The 25118-nt window shown below is 34.8% G+C and overlaps 1 protein-coding gene across 1 annotated transcript in view; it reads right to left on the bottom strand.

The window, feature by feature from the left end:
• Positions 1-25118, bottom strand: part of MS3_00004447 (uncharacterized protein) — a 176635-nt gene that overhangs the window by 7224 nt on the left and 144293 nt on the right. The window contains exons 56-68 of the mRNA XM_051212367.1: positions 24492-24692; positions 22053-22257; positions 21434-21847; positions 19874-20094; positions 18893-19181; positions 17413-17730; positions 15875-16144; positions 13345-13464; positions 11574-11843; positions 7885-7944; positions 6179-6307; positions 4810-4933; positions 2946-3102 (exon numbers count right to left, since the gene is read on the bottom strand). Of these exons, the coding sequence (XP_051072546.1) occupies positions 2946-3102; positions 4810-4933; positions 6179-6307; positions 7885-7944; positions 11574-11843; positions 13345-13464; positions 15875-16144; positions 17413-17730; positions 18893-19181; positions 19874-20094; positions 21434-21847; positions 22053-22257; positions 24492-24692 (2778 nt within the window). The remainder of the gene's footprint in view (positions 1-2945; positions 3103-4809; positions 4934-6178; positions 6308-7884; positions 7945-11573; positions 11844-13344; positions 13465-15874; positions 16145-17412; positions 17731-18892; positions 19182-19873; positions 20095-21433; positions 21848-22052; positions 22258-24491; positions 24693-25118) is intronic.

Genomic DNA, 25118 nt, shown 5'->3' with positions numbered 1-25118 from the left:
TTCAATAAGAAGGTTTAGACAGTCACTTATACTGTACGGAGCTGAAGCTTCCACAACTACTACAAATATCATCAAAAAGATACAAACATTTATAAACAGTTGTCCATGCGAGATACTATTCAATGTTCGTTGTTGACCAGAAGCCTACTGTGGGAAATAACAAACCAGCTTCCAGACGAGGAGGAAATTAGCAAGAGTCTATGGAGTTGGCGGATAGGACATACATTAAGGAAATCATCAAACTGCATCACAAACCAACCGCTTACTATTTGGAATCGTGAAGGGAAGTTGAAGAGAGAAAGACCAAAGAACTCAACAAGTCAGGAATTGTAAGCCAACATGAAAAGAATGAATATCAACTAAAAAAAAAAATTGTTCAGGATATGATTGAATAGAGAACGCTGGTGGTCAGCCTATGCTCGAAACAAAATTTGGAACATAACTACCTGATTTATCACTATCTAAATTGATTATAATCCAAATAGATCAGAGAATAAATAATAATAATAAAAAATCCCGAATACATGTCATTCACATACTACACTTGAAATAAGAATCAAAAAGATTGTCATTTTAAATAAATCATCTGAAGAAACCTTCCACAATGAAAAACATGAACACATTACTATTAAGTCAATTACAATGAACAAAGAAAGAAAGAAAGAAAGAAAGAAAGAAAGAAGGAAGGAAGGAAGAAAATAAAAAGAGAAAAAACCCAACATTTACTTTTAATTTTGTAAAAAAAAATAATCACCATAACAACTCCATACCAGAAATTCTATGTCTACTTGATCAATGGTGTTCTTTTCTTTCTTTTTAAAACTTGTCATTTTCAGAATAAGAATTACTAAATAGTTCATTGATATTCAGTCGTTATTTTTTAGGGATTTAGAGATTTATTATTATTATTTTTATTATAAGATTGATAATTATAAATACCAATTAAGAATTAAAAGTAGATAATGGTGAAATTGATAGTGAAACAATGTAGGATATATTTAGCTTTATGCAAATATCAGTATATTCCATTTCAGTATAGGGATTTGATCAGCCCTAATGGGTTGATGTCTGACAAAATCTCAGCACGAATTTGAAAAGCTCGATTGGGTTTTGCTAACTTACATCACCTATGGTAAAGGTAAGATATCTGTCTATCAAAAAATGAACCAGTATACTACGCGGTAGTTTGTTCTGTTTTACTTTACGGTTGCGAAACGTGGACATTAAGAGTAGGAGATACTCGTAAGCTACTAGTATTTGATCACAGATGTCTTTAAAATATTGCTCGCATCCGCTGGGATCATTGGGTAAGTGATAGTGAATTTAGACGCAGGGTATTAGGGAATAATGGTAAATCAGTTGATGAGTTTGTGAATCTTCATCGACTCAGATGGTTGGGCCACGTGCTGCGCATGCCCAAACACTGACTACCACGACGTGCAATGCTAACCGGTGTTTGAGATGGTTGGAAGAAAGTTAGGGGTGGTAAACCAAGACGTAGCATCAGTCATTGAAGTCACTAACTTCTAGTCTTAGCCATTTTGGTAGATGCAGACTACTTGGTTGGGGTCCACGTGACTATCGTAACCAATGGTTAGATACTGTGTGTGATATGGTTGAGAATCGATCCCAGTGGCGTATGTGTATACATTCTCTGTCTTCCCTTAAACTAAGAGATTAAAATCGCTTCATATCTTTCTTCCTGTATTATATCCTTAGACACTAACCTTCTTTCATATATTACTATGATTGAATTGACTACTCATATGAATTTGGTATTCATCTTGTTGTGTTAATGAGGTATGGCGATTTGGACCGATTCATATATGTTATCGAATTAATAAAAGCTAAGCAGCACTAAATACTTGTCTTATGCTTCTTGGAGTCTTCTCAGTCGTGTGAACCTATGATCCGATAAAAGAACTCAATCATATCAGAGTAAAAAACAAATTACCTATGATGATGGTTACGTACTGTGGTGTACACTACTTATATCTGTAGACATAAGTGTTATGTAATACCAGTCAGAAGTGGATTACCCGGAAGCAGGAAGTTGATAAGATCAAATTGACGAGAACAGGAATGTAACAAGAGAGTGGTTATAATAACAACAGGAATGAAGGAACGATGAAGTTTGTAAGAGTCCTTTTTTGGAAGATGTGCAAATGAAGGATTTAATGTATGGTTTTCAGATCTTAGCAAATCACTCTGTAATAACTCATTAAACAATAAAATACTTGTCCTCACTTAAGTGTTCGTTCACAACAGTACTACTAAAGTCAAAGTATTGTGCTTGCAATAATGCTTGAAGATCTTACGTTAAGAAGCGGTTGTGCGCTTTCGGAGAATCACGATGTTCAATTCTCTATGATTTTTACTAATTCTTCAGCAAACGTCATTAAGATATTTCACTCAAGAATATATTCATTTAGAAGTGATCACGAGTGTTTGCAATCCAGAAGAATGCCTTTATCACAGTTACGTTTTCTGAGCTGAACGATTTACCTGCTAATTTTACCATTACCACTGGGATCAAGATTTGTCTGTTTTGCATTCAAAGAAAAGTGAGCTTTCTAAAACGGTTGTCGGAGAACATAATAGAGACTTCGTAATTAAACCATTTAGCTCATGTAAAGTAATATTACAATAATATACCAACTAATGTCATCATACGGAATATACTTGTATTTTAATAGTAATTATTAAATATATAATTATATATATATATAAGTTAAACCATCATTGAAAACCTGGTAGCACTGAATGACCATTTTTTAGTGTCAGAAATGGGTCGTCCAGTGCATCAAGGTTTTCACTGGTCCTCTAACTTGGTTTGGTTCATGACTACGATGGAATTCAACAGTCTCCACAACCCCGTACTAACAGTAAAATATTTACAATCATTTATTTGAATAAACTGAATCTGTAAAATCAATCTCACTTACTTGGTGCCAGTCAACAACACGAAGCATTATCCTTGACCCCGTCACACGGTATGATTCAGGCGATGGAAGACTAACAACTAAATATTCCACAGTATCAGCAAACATAGCACCATGAGGACAATTTAATTTAGAATCACTACATCTTATTCGACAAGATCTAGATTGTGTAATGATAATAATAAACGAACCATCTTTTGAAAGTAATTAACAAATTTCCATGAATTCTAAGCACAATTAAAAATTAAAGTTCATTTTACTTTAAAAGTTTTAAACAAACAAGGAATAGATTAACTGTCAGGACATCTTTTAACTAGTTATATAAAGCAACATAACTGATAAAGAGTAAGAAACATTCCATAGTTAGCAACATGAGATAATCTTAGTTATACACCTGTTGAAAACTAGGATACATTAGAACCCCTAAATTCCCTGGTACGGCCGAGCTTTCGTCCTCTCTCCCGCTCTCGAAATACTCTCACATGGCCACGAATATACAGCCACTTCCAGGGAAGTCCTACTCACCGCCTTCTCGCGGCGGTGTTTTTTATTGAATTAGGAGAACGAAAAGCGAATATCCGGTGCTTTAACCGGGCTGATGAACACAGAGGATCCAGCTAAGTGAGTTAAAAAACCCCAATTTCGAACCAATGGCACACATGAGCCCTAGGATTCTGAGATAACGAATTGCGCATGAACCTATTGTTGATCATTGGCTACCATGGGACTACATCGCTTAAAGTTGCCTCACTGACTTATGGACTAGAATTCTAGGTCAGGGGCTCAGGAATTGGTCTACTAATAAAACCATCTGCTTCGGTTCGAGCGCTCTGGCAGTATCTCAGCCTTCACACGAGTCCAATAATGGAGTGTTGCGCACATAGATTTGGCGCCTTTTTGTACCTATGTTCATGTGTTTGCACAACCTATACATTAAATAGCTTTTTCCTACTAGTATGGGGCTAGTCGATATTACTCTTCCACTACCCCAACGGGGGATCTAACCTAGGGTTCCTGAACAATTTCATTCTCGTTTTAAATTTTTGAGTAGTGCAGGTAAATGAATTCAGTCAAAATTTAACTCAAGAAATTCATACAATTCTGGAACAGAGAGAAATTTAGACTATCAAATCAAAATTCATTGGTCTGCTACATGGAATAATTATAGCTGGTATAAGTTACTCTCATTCATTTCAAGTAATTAGAATGCGCTACCTCTTTTCTTTAAACAGTATATCGATATAACTGATTATGACTAAAGCGCTTTTGTCTCGACCGATTGTTGCTACCTTGACGTGGTGGTTGGGCTTGCCTATCGTGATGAAGCGACCGAGCTATACTGGCTGGGACAACCGTTCCTCTATGTCCTACCGTGTCAAACAGGTCGGTTGAAGAGCGGTAAGACTAAGAGCAACAAACCCAAGGTCCGAAGGTGAAGTCGTACTGCTAAATGTGCAGAGGTGTGACAGAAGCAAGGTGTTTCCTTCAGACAGCCAGTTAAACAGTGATGCTGCCTTCCCACAAAGAGGGGTGGGGCCAGAAAATTTCGACCCTAAAAATACACACCTCACCTTATCCCACAGATTAAAATCGCTTCATATCCTTCTTCCCATGTACTAAATCTTTCTTCCTGTACTATGTCCTTATATGCAATCTTTCTTTTATGTATTACCACCACTGACTTAACTACTCCTATGAATCCGGTGTTCATCTTGCTGTGCTAATGCGGTATGGCAACTTGAACCGATCCATATATGTGTCTAGTCCGACGTTGTAGCTGATTGACTGACTGAAAGTGATTTTGTGACTATGAGATAGTAGGTATTTAATCTCATTTGTTTAATTTTATTTTAAACATTGAACTTACCTAGATTTTTTGTCGTAAACATAATTTTTCGGACATCTTTGTTGTACACATGTGTAATTACCTGGAAGATTTAAACAAACTTCATCTGATCTACAAGGATTGCCTAAATTGCACTCATCTATATCTGAAATGAGAAAACACACAGAGAAAATGAGTCAGAAAAATAGAAAAAAAGTGTAATTGAATTATCCACAGAGATGAAGTAAGTAAACTAAGAGTGAAGAAATGTGGTAAATAGTTTACTCCTCTAGTGATATGATTTTCCCGTTAAAAATTACCTGAACTCTCACACTGAAAATCACGAGTAGATCTAAGCTAGACCATTAATGAAAGCCTTACGGCATTGGATGGCCATTATATCCTAGTATGGGACTCCTCAGCAGTACGTTCGCGCGCGAGAGCGAAGTTCATGGGATTGATTTTCGCGTGTGGAATCATGGATTTACAATGCTGAGGAGTCCCATACTGGAATAAAACGGCCGTTCAGTGCATCTAGGTTTTCAGTGGTGGTCTAGCTTAGGTTGTCTTGTAATTTCAACTGTGAAAATACTATAATCACCACAAATTCCTTTTACTAATTACCCTTAATTATCGGCAAAACTATAATTTATCGACGAGCCAATGAAATTTAAGATACCAAGTCCTGAGTTTTGGTGAGGAATTCATTAATTCTTAGAGTTTAATAGCCTTTCGGCATCATGATTAATGTCAATTCGCGATGAAAACCATAAGTCTAATTCCAAACACTAAATTTTAACTCTAAGTATTACTACTAAATTCTGTTAGTCCAGCTATTTGATGTTTTGTGAGTAAGTTCGTTCTAGCACAGTGGTGAATAATAACAATTTGCCCAATGGTTTGCCATAAAACTTTCAGTTTTTTTTTTCAAGTAGGTGCATACTTTATTATATATTTTTGAGTCATGATAATGATCCTTCCGCAGGTTCACCTACGGAAACCTTGTTATGACTTTTACTTCCTCTAAATATTCAAATTAGGTCAACTTAGCATTAGTTGAACGGCAAAGTCACTACAACGATACCATTCCAACGACCTCACTAAATCATTCAATCGGTAGTAGCAACTGGAGGTGTGGTTAATAATCGGAATTAGAGTCAACATCCCACTGCTAGCCACTATCCATCTTTGTTTGTGAATTAAGGCAATATCAAGGCATACGCACAGTATGCAGATATGCCAATAATAGACCGATTAAATGCAGTCTTAAACCTTAATGGGAAGATACAAGCAAATAATACAAAGTGAAAGTAATAAACATCTTTTGGTATGTTTTAATATTAAGATGAACACTTTCATATAAAGAAGTCAAACTTTATTTAATTTAATACTTAGCTATAAGTGATCTTACCTCTGCATAAATTTGTTTTTTGATCTATTTCATAGCCTATTGGACATTCACAACGATAAGCTCCATATGTATTTACACAATTATATTGACATGGACTTGAACCAAATGATGGATTACATTCATCAATATCTATTCAATTTATAAATGAAAAAATATAATGAATCAATGCATATATATTATGAATATTTGAGGATGTTTATATCTGGTGAAAGACTAATAATCTGAAAGCTCAAGATGGATTTTCTCCAGTTCTTCAGAGAAACTGTGACTAGGGGAGTTTAATCGTGTCTGTTGTTAGGCAGTTACTCACTGAAGACAACGGTGGACAGTCGCATAATATCGTTGATTGGTTGACGTTAGGCATTAACACTGTCAGATGCCGTTTCAGTGGTCTAGAGGTCAAGCGTTCACGCGCGAGACAAAGATCATGGCTTCGAGTTCCATGTGCGGGACCTTGGGTGTGCACCGCTGAGAAGTTCCATACTAGGATGAGACGGCCGTCCAGTGTTTCCAAGTTTTCAGTGATGGTCTAACATGTACCTATTCATGGTGTCAATCTAAACTCAACAATCTCCACAACCCTATGCTGATAAAGCATACATTATAATCGATCATGTTGATAACGTTTAAAAAGCATACAAAGACTTTGAAAACCGAAATAAATTCATTCAACAGATGGGATATAGAGATTGGATCGAATTTAATTTTCGAAATAAAGTGGAACAATTAAAATTTGACTCAACAAGCATAGTTTTTCCTTGGAAGAAGTGAAGTAAACGAAGACTTGGTGGGGAAAACTAATTTATTGTTCAATGCATGATCACACAGTGCTTTGGTAAAATGTGTAAATCATACATCCAATATATCATTTGCACATCTTCTTTCAGTTTAACATCCTTCATGATTCTTCCAATTTTGTTTTGATTCCAATTCTCTTCTGTTCTCTTCAGCTCAATATTCTTTTGACAAACATTCCTTTTCTGATTAGTGTTACATAATACTTACATCTGTCAACATAAGTAGCATACACCATAGAAGTATACTTGGTTAGTAACTAAACGTTAAATTATTTTAGTTGTTTAAAAATTCTGTGGAAATGCTATAGCCTCCACAAATCCTCCTACCGATAATAGTCATGTGTACACTAGTGACTAGCTTCAAGATGTAACTTCTGGAGTTCTAGTGAGAAGCTGTGGTCATTGGATGTGAGACAATCATCCACCTCAGACAATGAATGAAGCGTTGCGCAAGATCATAAATCGATTGAAGTTGGACATTAATATCGTTGGGTCCTGGCTTGTGGTCTAAAAGTTAAGTGTTCGCCCGCAAAGCCGAGGGTCTAGGGTTTGAGTCTCACGTGTGAGATCGTGAATGCGCGCTGCTGAAAAATCCCATACTAGGAAAAAACGGCCATCCAGTGCTTCTAGTTTTTCAATAGTGATTTAGCTTATTCCTTTAACCAAAGTCACCATCCACTGGTTCTTGTAAATAATCGTAAGATTTGAACACGATTATTCAGCTTTATACAAACGCACTTCCTAATTAGTCTTAGTCTTTATCTATCACATATATCGCTGTTCAAGCATAGAAACATGGATTGAATAGTAAATTGAACTATAGAGCACACAAATTATTGTTTCCAGGCTTGATGACTTATTTCAAGTTATGAATGAATATGTAATTTTTACCCCCCCCCCCAAATTTACCTATACAGCCTTTTTCTCGATTCCATTGAAATCCTTCATTACAGAACAAATCACGTCGATCTGAAAATTAAGAAATTTGTACATTGAATAATGTTTTATCAATAAACAAAATAATTATGCTCTATAAGTGTTGCTGTAGTGAACAAGGACACGAGCGGGGACAATCGAATGTATTGGACACGAAATTACAGAGCATCTCAATAAAATCTGAGAATCATATAGTAAATAGTTAATTTGCAAAATATCAATCCATTGTCTCAAAGTTAACTGTTCCTTTTGCAAATATCAGTCCATTGTCTCAGATTTCATTGTTCATGCATTTTCATACCAATTGGGTTCCGTTCCCGTTCCTTCCTTATCGATCTTCTACTGAAATGCATTCTATGCCTGACTACCGTTATATACTACTTATGTGGATATAGTAATCCACACTACATTACTACTAAGATTTGACTTGATAGTTTCGAATGGATTGAGCATCGAAAAGATTAATAACAATAGAAATAATATATTTATAATATCCTAATGAGCAAAAAATTAAATTACTAATGTTTCGTCACTTAGTGTTAACTACTTCTTCGGAGGATAAAAACAACACATTGATACAAGTTTAAATAGTACAAAGAACACAATAGTTTTTAGTATAATCAAAATAAAGATAGATTTAATCATGTTAATATTACTGTCATTTCTGTCAAGTTTATGTTTTATGTGAGACATAGCTGAGTGTAATTGTATGTGTTTATGTTAGTGGATGTGATAAATGTGATATTTATGGAACAGTAAGGTTAGGAATATGTGTGTATTTGTAAATGGTATTGTGATGTGTACTATTGATGTTGACAGATATAAGTAGTATGTATCATCAATCGAAAAAGAAATACCTGATGGTAGAAGGTTAATAAGATCAAGGAAAAGAGAACGAGAGCAAAGAATGATTGGTGTGGAAACGAAGGAACAATAAAGTCTGAGACGATTAACTGATATTTTGAAAATGAAGTATTTACGGTATGGTTCACAAATTTTAATAAGAGATTCTGTAATTTTGTATTCAATTACATTCGGTTAGCCACACTGGTGTTCGCCTTCACTACAGTATAAGAGTTTAACAGAATTAAATTTGTGAATATTTGTATAAACGGCCTATATTTGATGGCCTTTCTTCTTGTAGAACGCGTTAGGATTTAGCAAAATAGAAAAGGCCTAAGCCGCTCATCTTTTATTACATTTGAAAAAACCTTCTTGAATTGTGTCATTATTCATATCGATTTTGATGATTGCTAAAAAGAGCATGTACTGCTATTTCTGATTCTAAAATTATTCGGAGGTCTTTTTGCGTAGTTTCGATGTTCTTTGGCACGGGTCTCGATTTCACCACAAGACTCTTCAATATATAATACATCACGATCTACACACACACACAATTATGTGTCGAAGTGATAGGAATTTTATCTTGTATTTGAACTAAAGCATTTCGAAAAATGTTCATTGTTATGTAGAATGTTTTTATTCTGTATGATTCAAAGATTCATTGTAGTTCTTCCGTTGTATCATGATGGCATAATAGAACTATAGTACCAATCTATGATATTTCATTATACGTATTGTTACTTAATAATAGATCATTTTCTCTTAGTGCATGATTCAATAATATTGAAAGGAAAATAGTGAGCTTGTAAGGGGCTAATTGTACTCATCTGCTGTGTTTGTTTCTCTTTTCCCTAAGTAACGATTATGATGGATTATCTTAATTAATTTAAAGATAATGAAAGGTCTACATTGAATCAATGTGTGAAGCCGAAATCAATGTATCAGTTTTCTGTAAGTGGTTAGATTTAGATATATATTAGAATTCCTTTTCACTAAACAGTCTCAAAATGACAGTTTAATAAGTTCATTTTCATGTTTGAAAGTGAATCAGATGTGATTAATTGGCTTAGAGAAGTTTCTAAGAAAAATCTTGTATTTTTTTTTAATACTTGGGATCGGCACTGCTGAGGAATCCCACAGTAGGACGAAACAGCCGTCCAGTGCTCCCAGGTTTTCCATGGTGGTCTAGCTTCAATCGACTCATGATCTCAACTATTAAAATTACTATAATATCCATAGAATGAAACTCTTCTGAGTCAAATAAATTAGCAACCATCAAGAAAACAGGAAATTACATGGCCACTCTGTCTATTTATTTCTATAAAGTTCCTTCGAAGGTAAATAGGGTTGAATTCAAGGGATTTAATGATTAAACCAATAGGGAATAGGCGCTTGTCAAATAAATTATCATTAACTACCGAACCATTGATAAAGTATAGACGTCTGTCATTTGGAATACTATGATGTAATGATACAACATCATAGCTTACCATTATTCCATTTTCGTTGATGATTATGTTGAACTGGATTCTGTATACTACTTAGATATTAAGATAAACAGTATGTTGAAGTGTTTGTGAAATCCACTATGTGTCTTAACTGTAGATGCCTAGATTTCATTAATAGTCAACTAGGAAACAATTATACTCCATCTAGCAGACATTCCATCATTCTTACAGTCTTTATAGTTCTACTAGGTTCTTTGATTCTTAGATTTATTATCTACTTCAATCTTTAACTTTATTAGCTTGATTTGGTTCTTCGAAGATCCAACAGTTAAAACTAGTATTCTTTCAAAGACAACTGTATAAGTTCATGTTATCTGTACAGAAGTTTAGTTTAAGACTATAATATGACTGATTATAATGTGACCTGAGTTCATTGTTAAAGATTTCGTTGTTTAATAAGTTGTTTTCAGCATTTTCAACCAACCTTCCGTTCATTTTGTCAAGACGTACTGTATAGAACAGTGTGATTTTCATCAAATCTAAATTTCACTATATTTTGGTCCACCCCTCCACGAAAGGTAACAGGCGTATGTAAGTAAGCAAGTAAGTGTGATACAGGATTGAGCTATACTGTTTAAGTCGCAATGTAAAAGCATGGATGGTGTCTGATTCTCCTGGAAAGGAGCATAAAATTACCCTCTCTGAGAATATATTCACTAGGTCTTTTTCTACCTGTGCTGTACTAACATGTTCATGAAAGATATATATTTAAAAAAAACTGCAGGCGATTGAAATGAAATCTTTGGTGAAACCTTCACTCAAATATACAGGAAACCCTTTAAATAACCTGGGAAATGTCCAAAAATGTCGGAAAAATCACTTATTGAATGTTGAAAATTTCGTGGATAACCTTTGTCAGAAATTGACACAGCATCGTCAACTGTGGCAATTCAGTTTAAGGCTCACCAAGTTATTGTAACTTTAAATGAGTGTCTTCTTACAGAAAACCATGAAGTTGAATGATGCATTTATCACTTCAGTGATGAATCAAAACTTTACAACCATATTGATGTAAATAAATAGTCTTTTATCTGTTCAATGATTAGTATAAGATAAAAGATTTTCTTCAGAATCCATACGTATACTACCATGCAACTAATTAATATTACTATAACGCTCTTATGTTTAATGTCCTAATTTGTTCTATGTATTATGCGGCATTGCAAGTAATGTAACCAATAGATGACTTCCTTCCTGTTATTTATTTCAGAATGCGAAATGTTTCAGTAACTGTTAATCCGTTTTCCATTTGACTAGATTTTCAGAATAATAAACTTTATTAAAACTAATCTCAAATGTCTTGTAACTTACTATCACATCCTTGAGTTCCAGCTTCTTGACCATTTGAACAACGACAACTGTACGTTCCAGGTTCATTAATACATTTTGATCCAAGCGGACACTGAGAAATTCCGATAGCACATTCATCAATATCAACACATTCAATAATATTTGATTCAGGTGTACCCATCGCACGGTATCCTTGTGGGCATGCAGGTTGGCAACGAAAACTGCCTGGTATATTTACACATCGTTCATTTTCACTACATTGATAAGCTCCAGATAGACATTCGTCAATATCTGAATTTTAACATTTGTCATTAAATTAGGAATTTTAATATTTTACATATGAATTCATTGGATGGCATAATAGAACTGCCCTGAACCTACCCATATTGTTTGTGTCAGGATAAAATATCTAACATGTCTCCAATTTATTCAAAAGTCTATTACTGAAATAAGTTATGAATTATGAACAAATTTGAACGGACTTGAAAGTGATATTCATGTCTAGTCATTTATACGGTATACGAATCCTACTTTTGACAATGAAATCTGGAAGTATTTGTTATGTCTGCTAATAATAAACCCAGTCCAAGTCTATACGGCAACTTGAATACAAGATAAAAGGAGCGAATTACGAAAAGAACGCTGTACTCTAAGGTTAGTTTGTGTACAGAATATGAAAGTATTAATAGAATTACATATGTGCCTTAGCTTCTGGAATTTTCTTGGACTATACTAGATATAATAGTAGTATGGGTAAATAGCCAGTTCAAAACATGGGACGCGACTCTTCACTTCCTAGATGTTTCTGAGAGTCTTTTATCGTATATCTATTGTATAAAGTGTTTCCAATGGTTTTCTGGAACCTTATGAACTTTTCAGAGGAATACTTTGGAATTACCCAAAAGTATTCTAATGAAATCTTGAATTTGCTAGGTTGACAGGATAATCATAAATGTGAAAACATCCTAGAGAGTCTAGACTAAATGCACCAAAACTTTAGAAGACAGACTATTCATCCAACTTGTACAATATAAAAGCTACACTTATTAGTATTTGCAAATGTAAGAATGCATAAAGTTGACGAGTAATCTTTGTATGTAAAATAAAGTGAGGTATTTGTGAGATTCTATCTTTAAACTAAGGTTTGTAGAATTTAGTAGAATATTATTGTACATGGCTGGACAGCTTGGTTGAAGAACGATAAGACTAGAAGCAACAAGCCCAAAGTCCGAAGGCGAAGTCGCACTACTGACTGTACGGACGTGTGATGGCAGTAAGGTGTTTCTTCCAGACAGCCAGCTTAACGGCGATGCTGCCACAAGGAGGGGTGGGGTTAGAAAAGGTCGACCCTAAAAATGCACACCTCATCTTATCCCATGGATATCCGTTTCCTGCGGTAAGGTTTCAACAAGTACTGAGCTAACACAAAAATCACTCACAAAATGGTCGTGTGTGACCGACCTCATGCAGTTGTCTTTTGGGTACTGCGGTCACGGTCTCAGGTCACCAAGACCACGTTTAGTCCAATTTCTTTTTCAGGTACCTCTGGAAGAAGTCTTCCACGGTGTGAGCAACCGGAAAGTGAGAACTGCCCTCATACCTCTAACAGAACTCAAGGTTTGATAAACCTTCTGTAGCGTACATTGAACTCGAAACACAGTCTGGACATATGAAGTATAAACTTAAAGTCTAGTTTATTTGTCAAATGATTCACACTTGACTAATCAGTTTTAAACATTTGTAGATAAATAAAAACCATTTTTTAAAGATTATTTAAAAAGTATTATCTTACCTTGACATATTTCACCTATTCGTTTGTAACCTGGTAAACAAATACATTGATAACCTCCGAAGGTATTCACACATGTATGAGGTCCACAAATACCTGGTCCATTTTGACATTCATCAATATCTTTTAATTATTTTTAACAGAGTTAGATTGCAAAAAAACACAAAATATAATTAGTAACAGATTAGAGGATATTTTTTTTGGGGGGGGGAACAAATATCATATGTTTTATCAGTTAGAAAATCCATATGAGGTATTTTATATGAATCATAAAACTAATTCCAATTTTATAAGCATAGGAACTAAATAATGGAATAAAATATTAATATAACTATTCTGAAAGAATCTCCGACTGGAGCCCCTCTGGGGTTACTGCCGGTCCCAGGTTTGGACAAAGGAGGAGGGTTGAGCATAGGGAAGGAAACCTGATGATATCATTCTGAACTGAATAAGCTCTAATACTCCTCTGATTATGTATACTTGGTAAATGAAAAGAATGGGAGTGTTACTGTCTCATCATCAATGGAAATCCACTCACATTAAACAGTTTGTTTTACATTAAGTTTAACTAATAATGAATATATACTATTGATGAAATAAGTAACAAGACGGCAAATGATAACTACTACTGCTCTTTTAATTAGCTTAGTAGAGTATATAGTGAAATTCGTACATGGCTGACAAAAGGAAATGCATTCTATTCTACAACGAAAATGATATAGCATAAAAATGAAATTAAAAGATAGGGGTTAATTCCTTCGCATGTGAATTCCATTTGAAACATACATAAGAATTTGTTCTTCTTCCTTTTGTATGAAGTAAGCTTTCAAATAAATCATTTCATTAATGATTCAATGGATAATAGGTACTCTTTCATGATTACCTAATTCTATCAGACTGTGAATCTTGAAGAAGTTTGAAGCAGTTGTTTAGCGGATAGAAAAAATGCCAGAGCTTTGCATCTAAAGGAAATATATATTCAGCCGCTCGTTTTACCCTGGTCAACTTCAGGGTCAACATAATTTGATAAATGTTCATTTTTGTGTCCCAAACTTATTATTATTATTATTACACTTGCTAATCTTTTTGAGAAGTTTATTCAGCATCCACCCCTATCTACTAATTCTTTCCTAATTCATATTATTCTACACATTGCGTAATTTCTGTTTTGTAATTATACTGTTCTCTCTCCCTCTCTCTCACCCCATGTTAATCATATTCCGATCATTTATCTGAAAATTTCATTTCATTTTAATAGTTCAGATCACGAGATCATGTTGATCAAGCTTCAATTGACTCGAGATCTCAACTATTAAAATTACTATATAATATCCACAATACCCCTTCTGAATTTCATTTCATTTATGAATTGATTCAAGTTAGTCATCCAAATATTAACGAGTTCACTTGATTTGATTTAATATGCCAAACAATCCTTCATTTACGTGTTACAATTAAAGCTAAATCACGATGGAAAACCTAGAATTACTAGACGGCCATTTTGTTCTAATATGGGACTCTTCAACAGTTTGCATCCACGATCCCACACAGCGAGATTCGAACCCAGAACATATCGGTCTGGCGCACGAACGCTTAACTTCTAGATCACTGTGCCAGGCGGCATCCAACGATATTAATGTCTAACTTCAATCAAACCAATTTGGATATATGATTGTAAAACCTGATGAGAAATTATTGCAAAATATATCCTTCGTTCATATAGTTGTGTTTTAGTAGAATGGGGATTTTCCAACAATATAAGTTTCTAAAAAATATCATGAATTTAATTCTTGCAATTTTTCAGTATACATTGTTAAATGTAACTACAAGCTAAACAATAAATTGACCTTTTCTTCTTCTTCTTCATTGAACGCGTTTGTTGAAGCATTAATATCTTTCTCTGAGGTAGGAAATAGTGATTATGAACCTTGGAAAATCAGAAAGCTAACCATAACAACCATATACATTCTAGTGTCGTAGCGTTTTCAACGATAGGTTCTGAATTTTATCATTCTATTTTCTAACAATCTAACATCGGGAATGAACATGTTAGGACCATTTTAAATGTTCCTCAAGGTCATCGGTAAATTATAATTTCTCCCGATTGATCTTTAAGCATCATTTGTCATTAGTTCATATTCAGAAATCTGAGAACTAGCTTCTTTTCATTTAATTCAGTATGATTTATAACACATTCAAGATCTTGATGGCGTTTTGTTCTCTGAGCTGGATGGTTTGGTCGTGGAGCTTTCATCGTTCTTCTGAACGCCATCATCAGCATAAACTTCATTCAAGATTATATATTCATGATATTCACGTTGTTGTTAGAAGTACTGCCTAAGTGGTCATCATTCTGATTGTTTTCATACACATTTGGTTAATTTAGTAAAGTATCCATATAAAATTCTAAAACAAACTCATATGAAAAGATGATGAGTTGGGATCTAACTGATAGTTAGATCTTCTCTTCTGGCTTTTTTTTAATCTTTAAAATAAATTCCTATATGATATTCATCAATAGCATGTTTATTACCTTCACAACGATCCATTATAGGATTTTCTTTCAAACCGGGTCCACAAACATGTTTACATTCATAACTTCCATGAGTATTAATACATCTTTGTCCATATGGGCAAATAGTTTCATTATTTCCACTTATAGAGCATTCATCAATATCAATACAAGAATGTCCATCAACTGATAAGCGATAACCTTTATGACATGTACATGTATAGTAAGGTACAGTATTTTTACATACATGATCACATTTATTCAAATTTGGAAAAGCGCATTCATCTACATCTGAAAAATGAGAATAAAATACAAAACATTCGTTATTTCAACTACAAATCATTTACTATTGAAAACTTGGAATCAATGGATGGATGCGTGTGCAATCGTAGATGGGCACTGCTGAGGAATCTCATGCTAAGACGAAACAACCATTCAATTCTTCCAAGTTTTCAATGATAGTTTAATATTGATCGTTTGCTGATCTCAATGAAAACCTAACAATCTCTACAACTCTATATTGATATTTATGAATTTTGGTGAGTTAATCAGTGTTAGGTAGATAAAAATAGAATAGAAAGAAATGAACTGCATTAAGATGTGATTATTTTATAATCAATCTGTTATTTTCCACTTGAAAGTTTTGATGTTAAGTCATTTTATCATATCTGGTAATCAGTCTAAATCTGAGTAAATCGATAGGTCCCCTTTATTATTCAACTACTATAATGTTTCAGTAACATTATTCAAGAAAAACCAAAGTAGACAATGAACACTTAGCGTTAGCGTTTTTTAGCTAGTTAGTTTTCTACGGGATGGGGCCGCTAACACCATGCCTAACACTCCTCCTTTACCCGGGCTTGAGACCGGCAGTAACTCTAGAAAAGCTACAGGCTGAGAATCAGATGCAGATGTAAAGGCGAGGATTGGCAAAGCAAGGGCCGTATTCCTACATCTGAAGAACATATGGAACTCAAAACAACTGTCTGTCAACTAATATCAAAGTCACAATCTTCAATACGAACGTCGACATAATCAGTTCTACTGTACGGAGCTGAAACTTGGAGAACTTCTACAACCATCATTAAGATGGTACAAGTATTTATAAATAGTTGTCTACGCAAGATACCCAACATTGATTGACCAGATACCATCAGCAACAGTCTTCTCTGGGAGAGAACAAACCAGCTTTCAGATGAAGAGGAAATTCGGAAAAGACGATGGAAATGGAAAGGACATACATTACTTAAATCATCAAACTGCATCACGAGACATGTGCTAACTTAGAATCCTCAAAGGAAGCATAAAAGAGAAAGACCAAAGAACGTATTACGTTGGGAAGCAGATTTGAAAAGAATAAATAACAACTGAAAAGAGCTGGAAAGGATTGCCTAGGACGGAGTTGGATGGAGTATGCTGATGGGCGGCCTATACTTTTCCACGAGGAGTAACAGGCGTAAGTAAGTAAGAACACTTAACGCTCAGATTATATTATATTGTTTATAACTATGGTTTGTAAGAAAAAAATTAGATCAAATGGTGTTAAATATGACATTTACCTTTACAATAATCTCGTCTTCTTTGTAATCTAATACTTGTTCCAGTGATTCTAGCTTGATTCAATTCAAAACCAGATGGACAAACATCTGGACCAATAGGTTTTTTTATGATACTTTCAGCGTAAAACTCAACTTGTCCAGTTTGTGAATTTACTTTATTTTCTATTCCATTGATATAAAGTTCTTGAGTTAAATAAGTTTGTCTTCTTTCTGGACCAATTTGGATTGTAGAAATCCATGAATAAGGTTCCATTTGTGATTTCTCTCTCTCTAAATTATAAACTGTGAATGCTCTGGACGAATGGCTATGAAGACTACCTAATGAGAAAGAATAATAAAGAAATGAGAATATAATCTTTTAGAACAATATCTAAAGAGGGAGTGTCAATTACGAATATGTGTTATCACATATTTTCTAGTTGTTTTTGCTAAATCAAACCCGAATTATTTATCAGAAGGGGGTTTTGTTGAAATCTCAGTAATTTTTCAATTTCAACTCATGAGTTAATTAAAGCTAGACCACTATTGAAAACCTGAAAGCACTGGACGGCCGTTTCATCCTCGTACGGGACTTCCATGGATTGGTTGAAATCAGACATCAATATCGTTGGACGCCAGCTGGCACAGTGACCTAGAAGTTAAGCGTTCGTGCTCGAGACTGATAGGGTTCGAATCTCGCTGGGCGGGTTCGTGGATGCACACTGCTGACGAGTCCCACAGTAGGAGGGAACGGACGTCCAGTGCTTATGAGTGTTTAAAGATTGAAAACACTAACAACATCGGCCATTAATAACACGGCCTGAAATGTGTCTAAATAGAATATACATAATTCTGAGTCAGTCAGCTACAACGTAGGACCAGGCACATATATGCATCGGTCCAAGTTGGCATACCGCATAAGCACAACAAGACGAACACCGGATTCATAGTAGTAGTTAATTCAGTGGTGGTAATATATAAAAGAATGATTGCATATAAGGGCCTAGTACAAGAAGAAAGATTTAGTACATAGAAAGAAAGATATGAAGCGATTTTAATTTCATAGTTTAAGGGAAGACAGAGAGTGTATACACCGACGCCACTATGATCCATTCTGACCCATATCACACACAGTCTCCAACGATTGGTTACGATAGTCACGTGGATCCCAATCAAGTAGTCTTCATCTGCCGACATGGCCCATTCCAGAAGTTAGTGACTTCAAGCACTGATGCCACGTTTTGATTTGACCGCCCCTAACTTTCTTCCAACAGTCTCCAATACAAGTCAGCATTGTGCGTCTTGATAATCGGTGTTCAGGTATACGCAACACGTGGCCCAACCATCTCAATCGATGAAGATTCAGAACCTCAACAACTGATTTACCATCATTCCCTAATACCCTGCGTCTAATCTGAGTGAATCTTAGACGCATTGAAATAACTTAATATTAATTATCGTAAGTAGTTCGTTAGTTTTTATGCAAAACAAAGCTACTTACCTTTTTGAGGACTTAATTGTACCAAGTTTTCATGAAAATCATGTAATTCAACTTCAGGACTTGAAGTTGTTTTAGAATCAATTAAAGACAATGTACAAGATCCAGATAAATAAATATCCGTTGTCAAATAGACAACAGATTCATTTGAAGATGACATAACTGAATCATTTGATCGTAATACACGTTGGCTCATTTGTATTGTATTGCCATCAGCAAATTGACCAACTGATTCCCATGTGATTCCGTTTAATGCACCCATAATTGTATGACCATTAGATGCACCAGATACCTATACATTTCAAAGAAAATGTACATAATAAAAGTTCAGATACCTTACTTAACTACTATTCTGTATTGAAAGATTTTGATATGTGATTATACAATATTTTAACAATAAATCGTTGTTCTTCAATCTATTAGACTTTTGAATACATATTCCTGGTATAAACCAAAACCCAGAGGGTTTATAAAATCTGATCATATCTACTACACAGACGATAGTAGGCCTTTGTTACTGGCATACGTCATTACAAAATAACTAGAAAAAGCAACTAGAAACTTAGATCCCCACAATAAAGGGTGGGGTTATAAAAGGTCAACCGTTAAAACACACACCTCGTCTTATCCCACGGATATCCGTCTCCGGCGGTAAGGTCTCAACAAGTACGGAGCGAATACGAAAACTACCCACAAAAAGGTCTTGTGTGACCAACCTCAGTCCCGTTGTTGATATTCATGACAGAATTTTGATCAGTCCTTGTTGACTTATGTCAGTGTTGTGTTTTCCACTCCTAGACACAAGTCATATATTTTGAAATATTAGAAAAAAAATTTCCATACCAAGATCATTTAGTCAAGATATACTTACGATGGAAAACACAGATCAAAATTTTGTCCTGGATACAAACCATTACTAAAATCAAGAAATATTAACATAATTGACAAATTTATGAATCTTTCTAATCGAACGAAATGACTCACCTCTTTTGCTGCATACCAAATGCCAGGAACATAAATTTCAGTTAAAGCTTGTAAACATTGACTACGTTCTACTGGTACATTAGTTAAATGGAATTCGTAATTAGTAGAACGATTTGAAGTAGACCAATTAGCATTAAGATGAATTGTTCCAATGTCCTGATTATTCAATCGGCCTCGAATAGTTCCAGTTAACAGTCCTTTGTTAACACTATGTAGAGTATCTTTTAAATTTCAAGATTTCAGACAGTAAACAAAATTATGTTAGATTAAAAAAATACTGCTAGTTACGGAAAAACGAACAGTGATTATCATTAAATGATAAAATGAAATTCAGATGGTAGGCTCCAAGTGACATACATTCGTCTTTTGGCGATGTATACTGTAGGCAGGACCTCCAAATGCCCCGGTACGGCCGAGAGTGAAGAGAGTCCGCTCGCTCTCTCAAAATGCTCTCATATGGTCAAGTGCATATAGCTTCTGCCAGGAAAGTCCTACTCAGTGCCTTCTCGTGGCGGGGGTGTTGTTTACAAAATTGAGAGGACGAAAAGCGGATGTTCGGCGCTTTAACCGGGTAGGTGAACACAGAGAGTCCACCTAGGGGAGTTGGAAAACCATGATTCCAAACTGATGGTGCACATGGGCTTTAGGATTCTGAGGAAACAAATGGCGTATGAACCAATCGTTGGTCACCGGCTACCGTGGGACTGCATCTCCTTAAGTTGCTCCACTGCCTTTTGGATTACACCTTCAGGTTGAAGGCTCCGGGTGTGGCCCCCTAAGAAAACCACGTGCTTCGGTTTGGGCACCCGGGCTGTATCACGACCCTCACATATATCAAATGAGATCTGTGTGACGCATATGTATTTGGTGCCTCCTTGTACCAATATCTATGTGTTAAAATAAATAAACTGTGGGCAGGACTCCTTAATTACGGAGTTTACATTATTGTTCTAGATTTCAAAATCATCACTTGCCTTCATTTGAAGTGACTATGGAACAAATATTTATATGAGAGCCGGTTAGAGTGTATTCGTTTGCAGAAGTTCCAACTCCTAACCCAATAAAAGTACTCACAAAGTTGCCAAATATAGAATGATTACATTTTCATCCTCTATAATGACAATATATAAGCATTCACTGTTTAAGTAGTGAATAACTACTACTATAATTTATGTTTGACCTTTGAGCGACACTAAAGTGGCCTTGATAGTGTCTACCCAATTACTAGGGCTAAATGAAAGTTATAAACCTGTGTAAACAATAAGGATTCTCATTTATAGTTGATGGTTGAAGTTAAGAATTAAATTAAAGGTTTTCATCACGAATCGACATCAGCTAAAATACGAAAATAGCTATTTAGCCAAATGTAAGAATGAATTTCGCGCCAAAATCTAAGACTTGTTTTCCTAAATCTGATTGGTTCGTTCGTAAATTATAGTCTCTCTGTAAATACATTAAAATAGTCGGTTAACAATGATTAACATTAATCAATTCATTTGATGATAAACTAAGACAGTTTTTTGGTATAAAACATGTTTCCATCATACAACTAAATCCTACCTTGACATTTATCTAGTTTATATTCAAGTGTACAATCTTGAATTTCTTCAGCTGGACCTGGACATCCATGGGTTGACTCATTTTCAGGAGATAAGAGTGTACATGTTCGTTCACGACGTTTTATTCCACTTTTTTCCGATATTTGACCAACTAATGAGCAGTCAGGTTCACATTCTGACCAAGAAGACCATTCTGACCAAGTCGAAATTAGTCCAGGTTCATTGTTTGGACAAAATTCTGAACTACCACGTTTTTGTGTTTCACATGTTCTTATTTCTTTCGCTGATCCTCGGCATAGACGTCCACCAAACTGAGGTTGTGGTTGAGTACATTCACGTTCTCTAGTCTGCAGTCCAACACCACAAGTACGTGAACAGGCTGACCATGATGACCAGTTCGACCAATCACCATGAACTAAAGAGGAAAGTATTGTTTTTTTTCCAGAAATCTTTAACAACTAGTAATGAAATATATTCACAAATAACCAAAAGAATTATTCAGTAAAATATCTTTGCATAGATGAAAAATTCTGTTAAAGAGACATTGGGAACCAAACATGTGAATGTTTCTGTTTTATTGAGTTTCAGATATGAATAAAATCAAACTCTTTAGAACATACTTGGACACGGTTCTGACTGACACTCAGAAGTTTCTGTACCTCCTGTTGGCGGACAATCTTCACCTCCATATGCTGGAACCGGACTATCACATATACGAGTACGACGACGTTGACCTCCACCACAGCTATGTGAACAATGAGACCAAGAGCTCCATGTTCCCCATCCTCCATTTATTGGACAAGGGCCACGGTTGCAAGCACGTACCTACATTGGGAAAAATTTTGAAACAGAGAGCTCTTGTTCATTATCAAAACTTTTAAAATAAATCATTATATGTTTTGGATTTATTATTTTTAAAGATAATTTAGATGTACATCTCTAAGTTCACTTGCTGTTGCATGACAGGTTACATTGGCTGCACAGAGCAAATACTCTTTAAACTCATTTCAGTACATTTCCTGTCATTTCTTTAAATAATGAGAATCCAACGTAATCAGTGGCTTGATACAGGAATATCTCACTAACTTTGGTCATGCTGACTCAAAGAAATCGTCATTCAAATTAATCAACATGGTCAAAAAAATGGGATCAAAAGTAAGTCAAACTTCTGTGGAGTTGGAAATTCACCATTCCAAATCTAAATTCGATATGCTAAAACAATACATACAACCCTATAATCTTTCTATAATCCTAGAACCTCTTCCAGTATTATTTTGTCCCTTGTTTCTTATTTTTGTAGTTCCCTCGTTTGTTTTAGCAACCGGTTGTTACTGATTGTTATTCATTTCCCAATATGACTTTTACATTGTTCATTTCTTCTTTATATCTGTTAAGTGAACAGTTTATGTGTCAAATTTCTGATCCGTAAGATTATTTTCATCCTCTTATTATTCTTTGACTTGTCACTCATTATATAACCCTCTTTTGATATTTGAAATTTCGAATCACTTCTTTTTTAATTTCCCTATAGACATATATATTTATCAAACCACTGTAGACGATAATCAACAACTTAAGTAAATGATTTTTGTTGTAACTTGTGGGTTGGTGCCCCTAACAATATATGACGTAATGATACCGGCAATTAGAGTGCAGTGAATTATCGATAGTACCAATGACGCACAAAACCCATACGAGCAGTCTAGAGTCCTTATCGGTCCTGCTTCCTGCCTAGACCTAACTGCCTGTTGAGGCCGGAACACCAATCTCAGCCTCTACGATATGAATCACTTATTTCAAACATACTGGATTTATATACCAACCAGACAGACCACATCGTACCATAAAATAGGAAACAACATCTGTACAAGATTTAGCCAAGTGTGGCTGTGAATGTGGGAGATGGTGTTTGATAGACTGGGTAGAACTCAAGAATGGTAAATCGCATTATGATAGCCTGTATGTCAAAATAAAGCATATGATAAGAGGGACATGAATATGCATAGTTTAGTTACTTAACAACTATACAATAAAAATATATGTATAGTATTAGTTCAGAAATAGATTCCAATAATTACCATTCATTATTCTCATCGGGGTATAACATTTTCTTAAAGAAAATTTTCTATACTGAATTCCCTCTATTCAATGACACAATGGGTTATCTTCACTTATTTACTCCTTTCTCATAGTCCATACAAAACATAAAACTGTTTAAATAATACTAATTACCAATATGGGGTTGTGCAGATTGTTGAGGTTTTGATCGAGATCATGAATCAATCAATGTTGAACTGCCATTGAAAACCTGAGCACTGCTGAGAAGTCCCATACTTGAACAAAACAGCCGTCCAGTGTTTCAAGGTTTTCAATGGTGGTCTAACATTGATCGATTTATGAGCCCAATCATAATACTAACTATTACGATTAAACTTGACACTGATTAGTCATTTCATAATAAATAATGTGGTGATTAAATTCTACAGATAATGTTGAAATATAATCACTGGTCTAAGTGATTCAACAATGGTTGTTTTATATTTTGGCATAAGTTGATGGTTGAAAGTAACTTCTCATCATGGAACTAAACTATTTCGGAAATGATGAATGTAAGGATGGAATGTTTTGGTTTATTCAAGAGTACTTTTAAGAAGAAGAGGAAGACCAAAGAACATATTACACCGGGGAATGGAAATAGACATGAGAAAAATGAATAAGAATTGGATGGAACTAGAAAAGAAGACCCAGGACAGAATGGGTTGGAGAATGCTGGTCGACGGCCTATGCTCCATTAGGAGTAACAGGCGTAAGTAAGTAAGTAACTTTTAAGAATTATCAGAGTTATAACGGAGTAACACATACACGTTGATAAATGAAACACTAATAACATTGTTCAAACAAATAACAGAATGGTTACTTTATTGCTTGAGGTTGTTAATAAAACTCCTTTACAAAATATATAGTTATTTAAGAGTAATAATGAATATGTTAAATATTTTGTATACTCAAAAATGGATCAATAATCTTTGATACATCGTTGTTATTTCTATTGAACCTACCATCAAGTCTTGCCCTGGACATGATCTGCCACCATTTGACGGTGTTGGATTATCACATGTTCGTTTACGATTTTGAGTTCCTCCTATTCCACAGGTTGATGAACAATCAGACCAAGGAGACCATGGTGACCAACTACCAGAGACTGGACATGGTGGAAGACCTTCACACATCACATCTTCAACAGCTTCACCAACACATGACTTAATAAAGACAAATAAAATTCAAGGAATACATGATTTTCATGTACTCAAGTACAGATTCATGATTTGATAAGCACTGAAATACGCAATTGTGAACATTAAGAGAAACATTTATTTATTTAATCTGTTAACTGATTAGATATGACAAATGTGGTTGCAAACTGTTATAACGTCACACAGTCAATCACATCATATTAATGAAATACTCATTTAGTGAGTTCGAATAATTGCTAAGTAATTTGAAGATTATCAACATAAAACTCCAGCACATTATATAGACAATTACATTGCTATTGAAAGAGAAATAGTATCATAGATCCTACAAAGTATGGTATCAGAAGATTGATTAATTCATTCTTGTCATCTACAATATCGTTTCTCCTCATACTTCAGAGATATACTATAAGTAGGAGACTGTAAAATCCA

Source organism: Schistosoma haematobium, chromosome ZW (assembly GCF_000699445.3).
Source record: "Schistosoma haematobium chromosome ZW, whole genome shotgun sequence".
NCBI lineage: Eukaryota > Metazoa > Platyhelminthes > Trematoda > Strigeidida > Schistosomatidae > Schistosoma > Schistosoma haematobium.
The sequence above is the reverse complement of the archived record's forward strand: the minus strand, read 5'-3'. Positions and strand labels throughout refer to the sequence as shown.